The sequence below is a fragment of the Cetorhinus maximus genome, chromosome 24 (assembly GCF_964194155.1).
Source record: "Cetorhinus maximus chromosome 24, sCetMax3.hap1.1, whole genome shotgun sequence".
NCBI classification, from domain to species: domain Eukaryota; kingdom Metazoa; phylum Chordata; class Chondrichthyes; order Lamniformes; family Cetorhinidae; genus Cetorhinus; species Cetorhinus maximus.
The window spans coordinates 46,181,387-46,198,879 of record NC_135902.1 but is presented as its reverse complement, the minus strand read 5'-3'; the positions used below and the strand labels follow the sequence as shown (position 1 = coordinate 46,198,879).

General features: G+C 44.0%; 1 protein-coding gene across 2 annotated transcripts in view; it reads right to left on the bottom strand.

Moving 5' to 3' along the window:
* The window catches only part of LOC144699854 (E3 ubiquitin-protein ligase rnf213-alpha-like), a 159,607-nt gene extending 144,845 nt beyond the window's left edge, over positions 1-14,762 (bottom strand). The window contains exons 1-3 of one of the 2 annotated variants that reach the window (XM_078571162.1): positions 14,261-14,762; positions 13,149-13,282; positions 4,634-4,863 (exon numbers count right to left, since the gene is read on the bottom strand). In XM_078571162.1, coding sequence (XP_078427288.1) covers positions 4,634-4,863; positions 13,149-13,266 — 348 coding nt within the window. In that variant the 5' untranslated portion in view covers positions 13,267-13,282; positions 14,261-14,762. Of the gene's footprint in view, positions 1-4,633; positions 4,864-13,148; positions 13,338-14,260 lie in introns of those variants that run through there. The other variant, XM_078571160.1, reaches the window with a different exon arrangement.
* Positions 14,763-17,493: the final 2,731 nt, after the last annotated feature.

The window sequence follows — 17,493 nt, the reverse complement described above, 5'->3', positions numbered from 1 at the left end:
AGTGGCTATTAGTTAAGTGTGAGCCTGAACAAACGTAAAGGGGATATCCTATTCAACATGGGAGCATTACAGCCTAAACAGATTCTGTCTTCACTCACAAACATGTTTCTGACATGCCTTGGCTGATTTCTCCCTCCCTTAACTTCAGCAGGAAAACAAATTGTAAAGCCCTTAATACTATCCCAGCTCAGATCAGCTAACTCAGCACAGACTGTACAACAAACAGATAAACCTATTGAACCAAAAACATTTTTGATAAGACATTGGGAAAATCATTTTAATTCCTCAACAACATAATAATGCATAACCACAGAAATCATCTTTAACTTGGGAACATCATGTACAAACACAAGACACTTAATTCCTGGAAATGCTCATATCGGCCAAGGTAACAGGCTACCAATCTCCCCTTTAGAAAATTGCTACCCTGACCAGGAGAGTAATGTGAAAGAACTTTCAGTAACAAGATCAAAAATATTAGTTTGCATTGAACTCCATTTTACAGAATGAAGCAATGCACCTTGATCCTCAACTTGACTGGGATCTTTAACTTATTTTCCAAGATTACCGTTTTACATCATTATCTAAACATGTTGAGACATTGCAGCACAGCCATGAAATTTCTCAGTCTGCACTTGAACTAGAGCTCTCCAAGTATGGCTAATCATCATTTCTATTTTCAAAATGTTTTCCACTGCAGAATCATAAAGGCCCGATTCTTCCAAGGAGTGACAATCATTGTTGGATTGCTGCTCCTCTCGAAAATTCCCTCCCCACCACCACCCCCAACTCGACACGGCTCTACATTTCTTCTAGGACCTGCAGAGCCTGGCTTTTCCAGAAATGCAGAGCACAGTAACCATCAGAAAACTCTATCAAAGTGGAGTAGAGTCAAGGGAAGGCAGGGCACGTCCCCCTGTTTTTACGCCATGTGTTAAGTTTAAACGTCCAGTCTTTCAACGGGTGAGGTGGGTTAGTCAGGTCTGGTCAGGTGTGACCGGGCCGGGCGGGAATGGTCTGTTCTGGATTTAGATTAGGCTCTAAACATTTTCTGGGCAATTATCCAGGTAAGCACATTGGAACTGTCCCGAGTCTGACTCCAACTCGGAGTCAGAGACATTCGCAGAGGGTCCTGGTGAGCAGGGGCATTGCCTATCAGAACCTCAACTTCCTGGGCAATTCCCACATAATTCCACAGGATCCCAACGTGAATCTTCAGTCAACGGTCCAGAGACTGGAAGGTTTGTCCCAATAACTTAGAGTATAGAAAGGGATCATTCCGTCCATCATATCTCTTCTTTGAAGAGCTTCCCCAGTTCAACCCACTCCCCCTTTCTTACCTCATAAGCCTGTAATTCTTTCTTTTTCCCAAGTATTTATCCAAAGCTACAACTGAATTTGTTTGCAACAACAATGTTGCACCTTTAATGCAACAAAATGTCCCGGGCACCTCACAAGAGCGTTAACAAGCAAACTTTGACACCAAGCCACATAAGGCGATACCGGGATAGATGATTAAAAGCTTGATCATAAACATAGGTTTTAAGGAGCATCTTAAAGGCGAGACAGGGAGAGAGGTCGAGGGATTAAGGGAGGGAATTGCAGAACTTAGAGCCTAGGCAGCTGAAGACACAGCCACTAATGGTAGAGGGATTAAAACTGTGGATGTGAAAGAAGCCAGAAGTGGAAGAGCGTAGATATCTCAGGCAATTATAGGGCTAGAAGAGGTTACTGAGATAGGGAGGGGTGAGACCATGATAACATCTGAATTTAATGTTCTCATCCTTGATTGAGGCATTGGTCAACCAGGAGCCAATTTAGGTCAGAGGGCACAGGGGTGATAGGTTAAGACAGTTAAAATAGAGGCAGCAGAGCTTTGGATAAGCTCAAGTTTCAATAGAAGACAGGCGCCTAGCCAGGAGTGTATTAGAACAGTCAAGTCTATGGGTAACAAAGGCATGGATGAGGGTTTCAACAGAGGAGTCAAGGCAGAAGTAGCAGTACACTCTAGATCATAACTCGCTGCGTAAAAAAAATTTCATCTCCCCTTTGGTCTTTTGCCAATTACCTTAGAACACTTTAAACGTTTCCTCTGGTTACTGACTCACATTGACAATAGAAATAAATTCTCTTTATCTAAACTATCAGATTCCCTCAGAATTGATATTAATTACAGAGGTATGATATTGCAGAGGTATGAATAAAGAGAGTGTCTAAAGCGGGCTGGAAAAATAGACTGAGGGGAAGGTTAGTGGGTGAGCAGTGGCAGACATTTAAGCAGATATGTCATAATGCTCAGCACAAATTTATCCTGGTCAAAAAGGACTCAATGAGAAGGATGAACCACCCGTGGTTAACAAAGGTGGTCAAGGAGATTATCCAATCAAAAACTAAGGCATGCAAAGCAGCGAAAACTAGTGGTAGGCCAGAAGATTGGGCAGTTTTTAGGAACCAGCAGCGGATGACTAAAAAGCTAGGGAGAAAATTTTGATTATGGAAATAAATTGGCAAGAAATATAAAAACAAACAGCAAGAGCTTCTATGGGTAAATGAAAAGAAAGAGTGGCTAAATTCAACATGGGGCCCTTGGAGGGTGTGACTGGAAAATTAACAACGGGAAACAGGGAAATGGTGGATAATTTACACCAATATTTTGCATCAGTCTTCATGGTGGAGGACACTATAAACATCCCAAAGATATCAGATAAGCAAGGAGCTAATGGGAGGAAAGATCTTGTAACTGTCTCTATCATGAGGGAAAAAGTATTTGACAAACTAATAGAACTAAAGGCAGACAAGTCGCCAAGACCTGATGGCCTGCATCCAGAGTTTTAAAGGAAGTGGCTGCAGAGATAGTGGAGGCATTGATCGAAATATTCCAGAACTCACTGGATTCCGGGAGGGTCCCAGTGGATTGGAAAACCACTAATGTGACGCCCCCGTTCAAGAAGGGAGGGAGACAAAAAGCAGGAAACTATAGGCCAGTCAGCCTAATACATGTCATTGGGAAAATGCTAGAGTCCATTATTAAGGAAGACATAGGACATTTAGAAAAGCTTAACAGAATCAAACAGAGTCAACATGGTTTTGTGAAAGGGAAATCATGTTTGACAAATTTGCTAGAGTTCTTTGAGGATATAACAAGCAGAGTTGATAAAGGGGAGTCGGTATGTGTAGTGTATTTGGATTTCCAGAAGGCATTCGATAAGGTGCCACATAAAAGCTTATTGCACAAGGTAGGAGCTCACGGTATTGGGGATAGTGTATTAGCACGGATTGAGGATTGGTTAACACACAGAAGACAGAGTAGGGATTAATGGGTCTTTTTCAGGTTGGAAAGACATAACTAGTGGAGTGCCACAAGGATCAGTCCTAGGGCATCAATTATTTACTATCTATATTAATGACTTGGAGGAGGGGGCAGAGTGTAATGTATCCAGATTTGCTGATGATACAAAAATAGGTGGGAGGGCATGTTGCAACAAGGACATAAGGAATCTGCAAGGGTAATAGGTTGAGTGAGTGGGCAAAAACTTGGCAGATGGAGTTTAATGTAGGGAAGTGTGAGGTTATGCACTTTGGTAGGAAGAATCAAAAGGCAGACTATTATTTAAATAGGGAGATATTCCAAAAAAGTGCAGCACAGAGGGATCTGGGTGTCCTTGTGCATGAAACGCAAAAAGTTAGCATGCAGGTGCAACAAGTAATTAAGAAGGCAAATGGAATTTTGGCCTGAATTGCTGGGGGTTGGAGTTTAAAAATAGGGAAATCTTGTTACAACTGTACAGGGTGATGGTGAGGCCGCACCTGGAGTACTGTGTACAGTTTTGGTCCCCATATTTAAGAAAGGGTATACTGGTATTGGAGGCAGTTCAAAAGAGATTCACTAGGCTGATTCCTGGGGTGAAGGAGTTGATTTATCAAGAACGGCTAAACAGGTTAGGCCTTTATTCATTGGAGTTTAGAAGAATGATAGGTGATCTTACTGAAACGTACAAGATTCTAAGGGGGCTTGACAGGGTAGATGTTGAGAAGATGTTTCCACTAATGGGGGAATCTCAAACTAGGGCACATAGTTACAAAATAAGCAGACACATTTAAAACTGAGATGTGAAGGAATTTCTTCTCTCAGAGGGTAATGAATGTCTGGAATTCTCTACCCCAGAGAATTGTGGAGGCTAGATCACAAAGTATTTAAAGAGGAGGTAGATAGATTTTTGAAATATTGGGGAGTTGAGAGCTATGAGGAGCTGGCACGAAAGGGGAGTTGAGGCCTGGGAAAAGATCAGCCATGATCTTATTGAATAACATGGAAGGCTTCAGGGGCCGAATGGCCTACTCCTATTTCTTATGTTCTAGTTTTCCTACGCAGCTCTAAAGAGAACAATCTCAACTGTTCTAGTCTCTTCATATAGCTGGCACAGATACAATGGGCTGAATGGCCTCCTTCTGTGCAGTAACCATTCTATGATCTGAAGTCCTTCATGCCTGTATCATACCAGGCGTACCTGGCATCTGTAGAAGGGCAACGCCTCTTAAAAGCTTTTGGAATAGGAGAAATTATTATTTAGTACATTATCATAGAAAACTAATCCAGAAATTGTGAATGTAGTTTTGTGCTTAAACAACTTACCTTTTTATTTGAGTTTTTCTTTCGTGGGTGCTCAGATGTTTTGTTTTCCTTTTCTAAAATGGCTGAGTTTTGACCACACTGCATCTTACAAGGAGGAGCCTCTGGTTCCAGGGAAGACACTTCACTTTCAGTATTTGTCTGGGTGGTGGAAGACACTTCCAGGCCTACATCCAAGTGCATTAATAAATTTGGAGCTTCTGTTTCTCTCTTCCCACTAATCAGGGCCATTGCTTTAAGTGAATAATGAGAAACAATTACCCAAATGAACCCAGGCCACAAAGAAAACAAGAACTTACACACACCGTTAACAATTTGTTAAACATTTCAAGAAATTTTCCCAATAAGGAATTTTATTACAAGGTAAGTTCCTAGATCAGAATTTGCTTCCACTTACACAAGACATTTAAACAATCTCTTAGAAACACAGTATTGTAGTACCCTGCTTGTCAGCAAGCCTTGAATCACAAATGACTGTGTCCAACAAGGGATTCCCAGGAGCCGTAAATTCATCAAATACAGTGTCAAACCAGACAAACAGTGAATGTCAGTATTCCAGACAGGGAATAAACATGATGTTTTAAAGACACAGTGAAAAAAAAAGATTAACTTTGATTACATTAGGCTTGAAAACTATATATATAACCAAAAAAAAGGTTACACAACTACAGCAGGATAACTCAGGCATTAGATGGATTTAAAATTGAAAAGGTGGTGGTATTGGATAAGTTTTCTGTACTGTTGATAAGGCACCGAGACTGGATGAGATGCATGCAAGGATACTGAGGGAAGAGAGTGTGGAAACTGCAGAGGCACTGGCCATAGTTTTTCAGTCTTTCTTAAACTCAGGGTGGTCCTGGAGAATTGCAAACATTACACACTTGCTCAAAAATGGGTGTAAAGATAAGCCCAGCAACTACAGGCCAGTCAGTTTAACTTTGGTGGTGGGGAAACTCCTAGAAACAATAATTTGGGGCAAATGAATAGACATATGGCCAAGTGTAGTTAATTAAGGAAAGCCAGCATGGATTTCTTAAAGGGAAAATCGTGTTTAACTAACTTGCAGGAGTTTTTTGTAGAGGTAACAGACAGGGTTGATGAGGGCAATGTTGTTGATGAGGACAATGTTGTTGATGTGAACGTGGACTTCCAAAAGGCATTTGATACAGTTGCTCACAAATCCATTGTGCAGCAAAGTTATAGCTCATGGAATAAAAGGGACATTAGCAACATGCACATGGAATTGGCTGAGTGAGAAGAAACAAAGAGCAGTGGTTAATGGATGTTTTTCGTGCTGGAGGAAGGTTTATAGTGGGGTTTCCCAGGGGTCAGTGTTGGGACACTTGTTTTGCCTGATATATATTAATGACCTACACTTTGGTGTACAGGGCACAATTTCAAAGTTTGCAGATGATACAAAACTTGGAAGGATTGTGAACTGTGAAGAGGACAATGTAGAACTTCAAAAGGACATCGATAAGTTGGTGGAATGGGTGGCAGGTGGCAGATGAAGTTCAAGACAGAGAAATGTGAAGCGATTAATTTCAGTAGGAAGACAATATGAAATAAAGGGTACAATCTTAAAGAGGGTGCATGAGCAGAAGGACCTCATTGTATATGTGCATTATTAACCGAAGGTGGCAGGACAGGTTGAGAGAGCGGTTAATAACGCTGACTGTATCTTGGGCTTTATTAATAGAGGCATAGAGTACAAGAGCAAGGAGATTACGTTGAACTTATTTATGTTACTAGTTCAGCCTCAGCTAAATTATTTCATCCAGTTTTGGGCGCTGCACTTTAGGAAGGACGTGAAGGCATTACAGAGGGTGCAGAAAAGATCCACAAGAATGTTTCCATGGATGAGGAACTTCAGTTATGAAGATAAATTGTAGAAGTTAGGACTGTTTTCCTTAGTGAAAAGAAGGCAGGGAGGAGATTTGAGGGACGTATTCAACAAGGTAAGGGGTCTGGACAGACCAGATAGGGAGAAACTGTTCCCACATGTGAAAGGATTGAGAACAAGAGAGCACAGATTTAAAGTAATTAGTGAAAGAAGCAAAAACGATACAAGGAAAACTTTTTCATGCAACGAGTGATTAAGGTCTGAGAATGTGGTGGATGTTCAATTGAAGCATTTAAAAAGGGAATTAGACTGTTATCTGAAAAGGAAGGTTGTGCAGGGTTATGGGGAGAAGACAGGTGAATGGCACTAGGAGAGTTGCTCATTTGGAGAGCCGGCACAGACACAATGAGCCAAATGGCCTCATCTGCGCCATGACAATTTTGAGATTCTGTTTACCCTCCACTGTTTCCTCATCCCTTCACTCACCTATCCAATGTAATTGTGACTGTTTACACAGTTTTATCCTCAACCACTAATAAGGTAATGAAAAAGCAAAAAAGCACTGGGCTTCATTTCTAGATGGACAGAATTGAAAAGCAATCAAGTTATATTAAACTTGTATAGAACGTTGGTTAGACCACACTAACCAAGTCTGGTCCTATTAATAAAGAGATATAGAGCCACCAGATAAGGTGCAAATAAAGTTTACTAGTATGATATAAGAACTGAGATGTTATACCTATCGGGCAAGACTACATAGGCTGGTGCTCTTTTCTCTGGAAAAGAAAAGCCTGAGGGATGTCCTGATACAGGTCTTATTATGAAACAGTTTGATAAGGTAGGCATAGAGATGTCCCCTCTTGCGGGGAACACTAGAACCGGGAGCTATAAATAAGATAGTCACTAATAAATCCAATAGCATGTGCAGGGGTATTTTCTTTACCTAGACAGTGGTTACATACAGAACTTACTACCACAGGAAGTAGTTGAGACAATTTATGGGGAAGATAGATAAACACATCAGAGAGAAACAAATAAAAGGATATGTTAATGGGTTAGCTTGAGAGCATGGGAGAAGGCTTGAGAGAGGCATACACATCAGAATAAATCTGCCGGGCATACTGGCCAGTTTCTGTGCTGTAAATACTGTATAACTATGTTAAAAATGTGATAGAATAAAGTGTTGCAGAAAGGGTTAGAGAGGAAATGAGCAAATTCACAAGACTACAAAAAATTGTATTCACCTAATGCCTTTTAACAATGGAACGTTCCAAGGGGCTTCATATGAGTATTATAAAACGAAGTACACGGAGACATTAGGTCAGACAAGACTTTTAATATGTACTAGCAAACTGTTCATGGCATTGTCCCAGTGAATCAATGACTTGGAAGATTTTTGCAGACCTAATATGCCAAAAATTGTGACAAATATGTCAGTAACTTGTTGCATAAAGCCACCTATCTAGCAGCAAGCCTGCAACTGCAGTGTGACAGATGACAGTAACATTGAATGGGAAATGCTGACATTACAACTTACAATGGTAAATGTCAATCTAAAGTTTGACAAAGAGGATTTAAATGACCAAGCCCTGTTCCTATCATGACCACAATAAAAATAAGGTTTGTGCGTGCTATGACATTTTAACTTTAAGATGGCTGGTTAATACCAGAGAAAGACAACTTCCTGGCTTCCAGAGATTTCCTTGTCCTTGACATTCACAATGGTCTGATGTGGCAAATTGAGTTTGAAAGATTTTATTTTATTCATTCTATTAGAATTGAAACTGTCAAAGAGAAATTTAAGCAAAGATAGTGTGGTACAAATCTGCATTTTCTGGCTGCACTGAATTTGTTGTGAATTTAAAGCATATCATGGACAAAATTGGTCATTTTGTTTCTAATCTCTGCTTATTTGCACATTTTTGCTTTTTGTTTACTAAACAGCACATCATAGTTTCTCAGAGTGAGACTAGAAAAAAGACCGAACTGTAAGACAAAGGGAGAAAGTGGGACTTAATTTTGAGGATCCCTATCAAATATGTTTTTTTATTCTTTTAAAGGTTGTGGGTTTCGCTGGCTAGGCCAGCTTTTATTGCCAATCCCTAGTTGCCTTTGAGAAGGTGATGGTGAGCTGCCTTCTTGAACCACTGCAGTCCATGTGGTGTAGGTGCACCCACAGTGCTGTTAGGGAGGGAGTTCCAGGATTTTGACACAGCAACAGTGAAGGAACAGCGATACATTTCCAAGTCAGGATGGTGAGTGGCTTGGAGGGGAACTTCCAGGTAGTAGTGTTCGCATGTATCTGCTGCCCTTGTCCTTCTACATGGTAGTGGTTATGGGTTTGGAAGGTATTGTCAAAGGTACCTTTGTGCGTTTCTACAGTGCACATTGCTGCCACTGTGCATCAGTGGTGGAGGGAGTGAATGTTTGTAGACGGGGTGCCAATCAAGCGGATTGCTTTGTCCTGGATGGTGTCAAGTTTCTTGAGTGTTGTTGGAGCTGCACTCCTCCAGGCAAGGGGAGAATATCCCATCACACTCCTGACTCCTTGTAGATTGTGGACAGGTTTTGGGGAGTCAGGAGGTGAGTTACTCGCTGCAGGATCCCTAGAAAGATTCTATAGATTTTAATATCTATAAGGATAGTTGCTGAACAGAAAAGGGGAAGGTTAGCTGAGGGCAGTTAAGTTAAAATTTGTGGAACTGTTTTAAAGTACTGTTTACTGTGCAAAGCATTATTGCATTTAAGTGTAATTGTATTTTTGTCATTATTCTTTTAATAAACATTTACTTTACTATAAAATCATCACAAGTAGTCGGGCACGCCATTTCCTGATTTCAGAACCTCTCCTCATACTATACAAATTGCAAGAATCATTTTGGCAGCTGTTTCAAGTTTTCCTCTGGGATTTGGGATGATTGAGCATTGCAATTCGAGGTTCCAGTAGAGGTGACTCTGGTAGACAAATAGTCAGTTTCGAAGTTCCAGTAGTGTTGACGTCGAGAGCGAGCAGGCAAGAGATCAGGGTACCTGCAAAATGGCTATTTGCAGGGGTAGTGTGTGTGGCTGTTATTTCTGAGTCAAACTTCCAGCACTTGCTCTCTCAGGACTTCCACCAACAGACACCAGGGCAGCTTTTCAGCTCACTTTTAACACTTCCTTTGTACATTCCAAGTGGGAAGCAAATTCACAAATATGTCTGGGCATTGCTCACAGGGTTTCTTGATGAGATGATACTTATCTCCCATTATCCCCATTGTCTCTACCCGCGGGAGCAATTAGTTTCTGGATGTCTTTAGAAGCACCTTTTCTGGCAACAAGGTGGGGATCTATTATCTCTTAGGGAGTCACCCTGCAGCATTCCAGCCAGTGGCTTGTGCGCATTTTTAAAAAACTCAGGTCTTATTTGAAAAGTCCAATATTTTTGGACACAATTTGGTGTATTTTTCCTTTATTATCATGACACTAAATCTTTCATGGGATGAGAGCATTGCTGGTAAGGCCAGCATTTGTTGCTCAGCTCTAACTGTCCTACTACATTTCTAACTTTTCCAAATTATGATGAAAGGTCACAGACCTGAAGCATTAACTGTTTCTCTCACCACAGAAAGTGCCAGCATTTTGGGCTTTTTTTTCAGGTTTCCAGCATCTGCAGTATTTTGATTTTGTTCCAAATGAATGGGTTAATGGTGGCAGAAGACATTTACTCAGAACTATAATCTCAAATTAAACCAGGGCAGTTCTGTTAGTAAAGTTTTTTTTAACCATTCCTCACCATAACAAAATTAAAAATGTGTTAAGACCCAGTTGGGGACCAGCAACTGTTTAAAGTAGATGAAGATTGAAATCCCAGGTACCCACTAAGAGAATAAAGCCACAAGATTCCATGGTTTAAAAACAAAACAAACTTTACTAAATAATGTCAGAAAAATCAAACGATCTACAGTATCTATCCTATACCCTAAAATTCAGAATTAACATGAGGTAAATACAAATTAAAAGGCGAACACACTACATGCACATTAAACGGCAGTTGCAACCATAATATATCCCAGGAATTTCTCAGCAACCCATCCAGATGTCAGTGACCACCGTAAGTCACAATCTCTTGTTAAAACTCTGTCTCCCTCTTAAGGGATTCCAACTCTTCACTTTTGAAGATCAAGCCTCTGAATTCCCTCAAAAGCCACAATGACTCAGGCTGAGTGCTTACCTCCCAGTGGTGCAATCTCTTCTCCTGAGACTGTTCTATGATTCTCAAAGCTGTACACCCACCTCTAATTACCAACACGCTTCCAACTCCTTTGCAGTGCTAGCTTCACTAAGGTGGCACTGCCCCTGGATTTCTCCAAACTCCAGTCTCCCAGCTGCACTGAGGTATAAATGGTACCCAGGGCTTCTCTGAGCCTTGTCTCCAGCATGGAACCAGCGACCTTGCACCGCCACCACCTCCTCACCTCCCCAGGACCTCTCCTGAGCCCTAAGTGCACCAAACAGCTCCCAGGGCTTCCCTGTGAACTGCAAGCCACACGAGGTCCAAATTGCAATTAACCCTCTCTCCCAGCAAACACACAGGTAAATTGCAACCAGAGAACCTTCTTAAGCTCCACCCATCTCCATGATGATGTGGCCTTTCAGGGTTCACTGAATGCTTTTAAACTAATTTAGCTCTAACTCCCAAAACATCGTCTCTGGACTGCACTTCTTTGCAAGCAGTATAGACATCACATCTCCAGTTCTCCAGCTAAGCCCACCTGCTGTTCTCCAGCTAAGCCCACCTGCTGTTTTATGGCTCCACCTCTTCTATTCTGACTCTATTAAGTGGACATGGATAACCTTCTGATCTTCTTTTTCAGTGTTCTGGCCATCTCTAAAGCCCAACATTTTAATTACCTTCATAACAACAATCTTCCCAGAACTAAACATTACCGCTAAAATATTAATATGAACCATGAACTAGATATTCATCACAGATGTCAATAACAACATGTATTTATATAGCACCTTTAAGATAAGAAATATAGAACCATAGAACACTACAGCACAGAAAACAAGCCATTTGGCCCCTCTAGTCTGCGCCGAAATATTATTCCGCTAGTCCCATTGACCTGCACCTAGTCCATAACCCTCCAGACCTCTCCCATCCATGTATCTATCTAATTTATTCTTAAAACTTAAAGAGTGAGCCCGCATTTACCACGTCAGATGGTAGCTCGTTCCACACTCTCACCACTCTCTGAGTGAAGAAGTTCCCCCTAATGTTCCCCCTAAACCTTTCCCCTTTCACCCTAAAGCCATGTCCTCTTGTGTTTATTTCTCCTAATCTAAGTGGAAAGAGCCTACTCGCATTTACTCTTTCTATACCCCTCATAATTTTGTAAACTTCTATCAAATCTCCCCTCATTCTTCTACGCTCCAAGGAATAAAGTCCTAACCTGTTTAATCTTTCCCTGTAACTCAACTCCTTAAGACCCGGCAACATCCTAGTAAATCTTCTCTGCACTCTCTCAATCTTACTGATATCCTTCCTGTAGTTAGGCGACCAGAACTGCACACAATACTCCAAAGTTGGCCTCACCAATGTCTTATACAACCTCACCATAACATCCCAACTCCTATACTCAATACTTTGATTTATGAAGGCCAGTATGCCAAAAGCTTTCTTTACAACCTTGTCTACCTGTGACGCCACTTTCAGGGAATTATGTATCTGAACTCCCAGATCCCTTTGTTCCTCCGCACTCCTCAGTGCCCTACCATTTACTGTGTATGTCCAACCTTGGTTTGACCTTCCAAAATGTAACACCTCACACTTTTCCGCATTAAATTCCATCTGCCATTTTCTGGCCCATTTTTCCAGTTGGTCCAGATCTCTCTGCAAGCTTTGAAAGCCTTCCTCGCTGTCCACAACGCCTCCAATCTTAGTGTCAACATGCAAACTTGCTGATCCAATTCACCACATTATCATCCAAATCATTGATATAGACAACAAACAACAATGGTCCCAGTACAGATCCCTGAGGCACACCACTAGTCACAGACCTCCAGTCTGAGAAGCAATCATCCACTAATATCCCAAATCACTTCACAGAAGCATTATAAAACAAAATTTAACAGAGCCACACAAGGAGGTATTATGGCATATGACCAACAGCTTGGTCAAAGGTAGGTTTTAAGAAGAGTCTCAAAGGGGGAAAAAGAGGTAGAGGGGTGGAAAGGTTCAGGGAGGGAATTCCAGAGGTTAGGGCCTTGGCAGCTAAAAGCATGGCCACCAATGGTGCAGTGATTAAAATCAAGAATGTGCAAGAGATCAGAATTAGAGGAGCACAGATATCTTGGAGGGTTGTGGCACTGAAGAGATTTAAAAAACAATAACTTACATTTATATAGCAACTTTAATGTAATGGAAGTTCCCAATACACCTCACAGGCATATAAAGCAAAATTTGACACCAAGCCATGTAAGGCAATATTAAGGCAGACAGCCAAAGGTATGTTTTAAGGAGCATATTAATGAAGGAGATAGAGGTGGAGATGGAGAGGTTTAGGGAGAACGTAGAGATAGGAAGGGTAAGACCATGGAGGAATTTGGAAACAAGCTGCAATTAAGCAAAAATAACGCTTTTAATTCTTTCTCAACAGCAATCAATGAATTGCTCTCTTTCCCAATCCTTACCATTCTTCACAATGCTTTCTACCAGTTTGGTCCCACATTCGCTGCAGAATTTGGGATCTTTTTCTTTAGTAATGTGGCCACAATTGTGGCACTTCATCTTCAGCCGCTCGTTGTCCATCGCCGCCTCCTCTCACCTGTCAGGCGCAAGAGCGAAAGGTGAAAGTCAGCAAGATCTCCAGCAGCATCCCCAATAACACCGGCCTTCAGGGAGGCGGACTTTAGACAAAATTATACTACTTTCCGAGTAAAAGTTTCAAAAGGTTACCTGAATGGATGCGCTATTTATTTACTCGGCATGAGAGACATGCAGTGTGTGTGTGTGTGTGTTTATTATTGAGGAGGGAGGGGTTGGCCTTGCTCCTATCGCAGGCAGGAACCGCTCACTAACCAACCAACCCACTCAGCTCACGGCTGCCAACCATTCACCACCGAGCGGGACATCAGACAGGAGACCTTGACTTGAAAACCCACATACAAAACACACCAATGACACAACAAATTACAAGGCGATAAGAAGATGCGTGCGCGCGCCATGACGCGCAGGCGCGGAGCCTGCTCAACACACCTGCGCAATTCACTCCGGGGAAAAGAGGGCGCCGTGACGCGCAGGCGCGGAACCTGGTCAAAAACACCTGCGCAATTCACTCCGGGGAAAAGAGGGCGCCGTGACGCGCAGGCGCGGAAAGGCCTGGTGTACCCACATACGTAATCCACTCCGGGGGGGATGGGGAGAGAGGACGCCGTGAGGCGCAGGCGCAGAGAAGACCAGCACACCAATCCACTTCGCGGGGGGGGGGGGGGGGGGAGAGAGAGAACAGGCCGCCGTACCGCGCAGGCGCGGAGAGGCCCAGCATACCCGCACCTGGGCAATTCACTCCGGGGGGAGGGCGCCGTGAAGCGCAGGCGCAAATGGGCCGCGATCCAGGTGCGCGCGCGAGTCCCTAGTTCAGGCTGAGATTTTGTGAATGAAACTCCGCCGGCCCCCGCCCCACCTCACCTCCCTCAGCAACCCCCCCCCACCCCCCCATCGTCACTTAGTTAAAGCAGGTGCCCCACAAAATTTAACCCCAAACCCGGGGAATATGTTATTTATGCAAAACATAAAAACCCACCCGGTTGAGCAGCCCGCCGGCTGCCGCCAGTCCAGTCCCAGGGTTAGAAACTCCTTCAGAAAGTTGCAACTCTCAGCCCCGCACCGGCTCCCGCCGCACCTCCGACTGGCTGGAGCTCCGGCCGCTCACTGACTGCGGGAGACACCGACGTGGGTTTCGTTTCCTCGGAAAATGCTAAACTTTACTTTCACTTCACACTTTCGGAACGTCAGCTCCGACAAACCAATTGTTCGCAGCTGTTATCCGCATCTGTCCTATCTCAGGTAAAAGCAGAATAACTGCGGATGCTGGAAATCCAAAACAAAAAATAAAAATAGCTGGAAAAACTCAGCAGGTCTGACAGCATCTGCGGAGAGGAAGACAGTCAGTGCTTCGAGTCCCTCTGACTCTTCATCAGAACTAAGTGAAAACTTTTTAAAAAGTTTTTACTTAGTTCTGATGAAGAGTCAGAGGGACTCGAAGCACTGACTGTCTTCCTCTCCGCAGATGCTGTCAGACCTGCTGAGTTTTTCCAGCTATTTTTATTTTTGTTTTTTTTATCTATCTGCCTGTCTTCACTAAAATCACAGTCTGCCCAGCAGTTTCAATCACAAAAGTACAATCAGATTCAACTTTTACACATGGATCACAAGGTGCATCAATACAATCAATGAATATGAAAATCATTTCAATATGGTCAATGCAGACAAGCAAACAATGGTATTGGAGTTATCAACATACATCATGTTGCACTCTGAGGTGCTTCAATACATTTATAATACAATTAACATTCAATGCATACATTCATTTTGAGCTGTACAGCCCGAGGGGCTCTCAATAGTTCCCAGCCCCTCGGTGCACTGTGGCAGAAAGGTCTAAGACAGTGACCTTTCCCCATTGTGCCTTTGTGGCGGCTGCCCCAAGCTTTAGTCTGTCCCGCAGCACGTAGTCCTGGACTTTGGAATGTGCCGGTCTGCAACACTCGGTCGGGGACAACTCTGCGCTGGAAGACCAAGTTTCGGGCAGACCAAAGAGCGTCTTTCACCGAGTTGATAATCCTCCAGCTGCAGTTGATGTTTGTCTCGGTGTGTGTCCCTGGGAACAGCCCATAGAGCACAGAGTTCTGTGTCACAGAACTGCTCGGGATGAACCTTGACAGAAACCACTGCATCTCTCTCCAGACCTTCTTTGCAAAGGCACAATCCACAAGGAGGTGAACAACGGTCTTGTCCCCACCACAGCCACCTCCAGGGCAACGTGCAGAGGAGGTGAGACTCCTGGTGTGTCGGAAGCATCTGACGGGGAGGGCCTTTCTCACCACCAGCCAAGCTACCTCTTGCTGCTTGTTGGAAAGTTCTGGCGATGAGGCATTCTGCCAAATGGCTTTGACAGTCTGCTCGGGGAACCATCCCACAGGATCCACCCTCTCCTTTTCCCGCAGGGCCTCTAAGACGTTACGTGCTGACCACTGCCTGATGGACTTGTGGTCAAAGGTGTTTCCCTGCATAAATTTTTCCACGAGGGACAGGTGGTACGGCACGGTCCAACTACTTGGAGCGTTCCGCAGCAGCGTGGCCAGACCCATCCTTCGCAACACCGGGAACAGGTAGAACCTCAGCACGTAGTGACACTTGGTGTTTGCGTACCGAGGGTCTATGCACAGCTTGATGCAGCCGCACACAAAGGTGGCCATCAGTATGAGGGCGATGTTGGGCCTGTTTTTTTCCCCCTTTATCTACAGGCTTGTACAATGCGTCCCTGTGGACACGATCCATTTTCGACCTCCAGGTAAAGCGAAAGATAGCTCAGGTGATTGCCATCGCGCAGGAGTCTGGAATAGGCCAGCAACAGCGAGAGTGCCTCACACCTGATGACCAGGTTCTTACCCGCAATGGAGAGGGAGCGTCACTCCCACATGCCCAGTTTTCTTTGCACCATAGACACTCGCTCCTTCCAGTTTCTAACGCATGCCCCGGTCCCTCCGAACCATATCCCCAGCACCTTCAGGCCGTCAGCCCTGACGGTGAAGGGAACAAAGGATTGGTCAGCCCAGTTCCCAAAGAACATGGCCTCGTTCTTCCTACGATTTACCTTGGCTCCCGAGGCCAGTTCGAACTGGTCGCAGATGTGGATCAGTCTGCGCACTGACAGCGGATCCGAGCAGAAGTCGGCAACATCGTCCATGTACAGGGAGGCTTTGACCTGGGTGCCTCCATTGCCTGGGATCGTCACTCCTCTTATGCCCGGATCCTTTCTGATGGACTCAGCAAAGGGTTCTACGCAACACACAAACAGGACAGGGTAGAGAGGGCAGCCCTGCCTGACTCCAGATTTAATAGGAAAGCTATCTGATTCCCACCCATTGATTGAGACTGCGCTACTGATGTTAGTGTAGAGCAGTTGGATCCAATTGCGAATTCCCTCCCCAAACCCCATTTTGGAGAGCACATCCACCATGTAGGTGTGCGATATTCTGTCAAAGGCCTTCTCCTGATCCAGGCTGATGAGGCAGGTGTCCACACCCCTGTCCTGCGCATAGGCAATTGTATCCCTGAGTAGTGCAAGGCTGTCAGAGATCTTCCTGCCCGGCACAGTGCAGGTCTGGCAGGGTGGATCACCAATTCCAGAGGGGACTTGACCCGATTGGCGATGACCTTGGACAGAATCTTATAGTCCACATTCAAAAGTGAAATGGGTCGCCAATTTCTAATTTCCTCCCTTTCCCCCTTGTGCTTGTAGATGAAGGTGATGATGCCTTTCCTCATGGATTCTGACATGCTGCCGGCCAGGAGCACACTCTCGTACACTTCTAGCAAGTCTGGTCCGATCCAGTCCCACAGAGCCAAATACAACTCCACTGGCAAGCCGTCGCTTCCGGGAGTTTTACTCTTCTCGAAGGACTCAAGGGCCTTAGTCAGTTCGTCAGGAGTTAGCGGTTTGTCCAGGCTCTCTCGTGTACTGTCGTCTAAGACCTCTGAACTTGCTCAGAGCCAGTCTAGTATTTTTCAGTCTCTCAGTGGGATGTCTGATGTAACACTTCTTTTAAGTTGGTGAAATAAGAGACGTTTCACCGCGGGGCTGCCGGGGGGGGAGAGAGAGACAAGGGAGGGCTTGATAATCATTCAGTCAATAAAAGAGTTAAGTTCCTGACTTGGAAAATTGGAAATTGCCCGGCCACAAAACTACACCCCTCACAACATTTCACACGTATGTTTTACTTACAGTCTGGCTGCTCCAGACTGCTCCTGGACCCT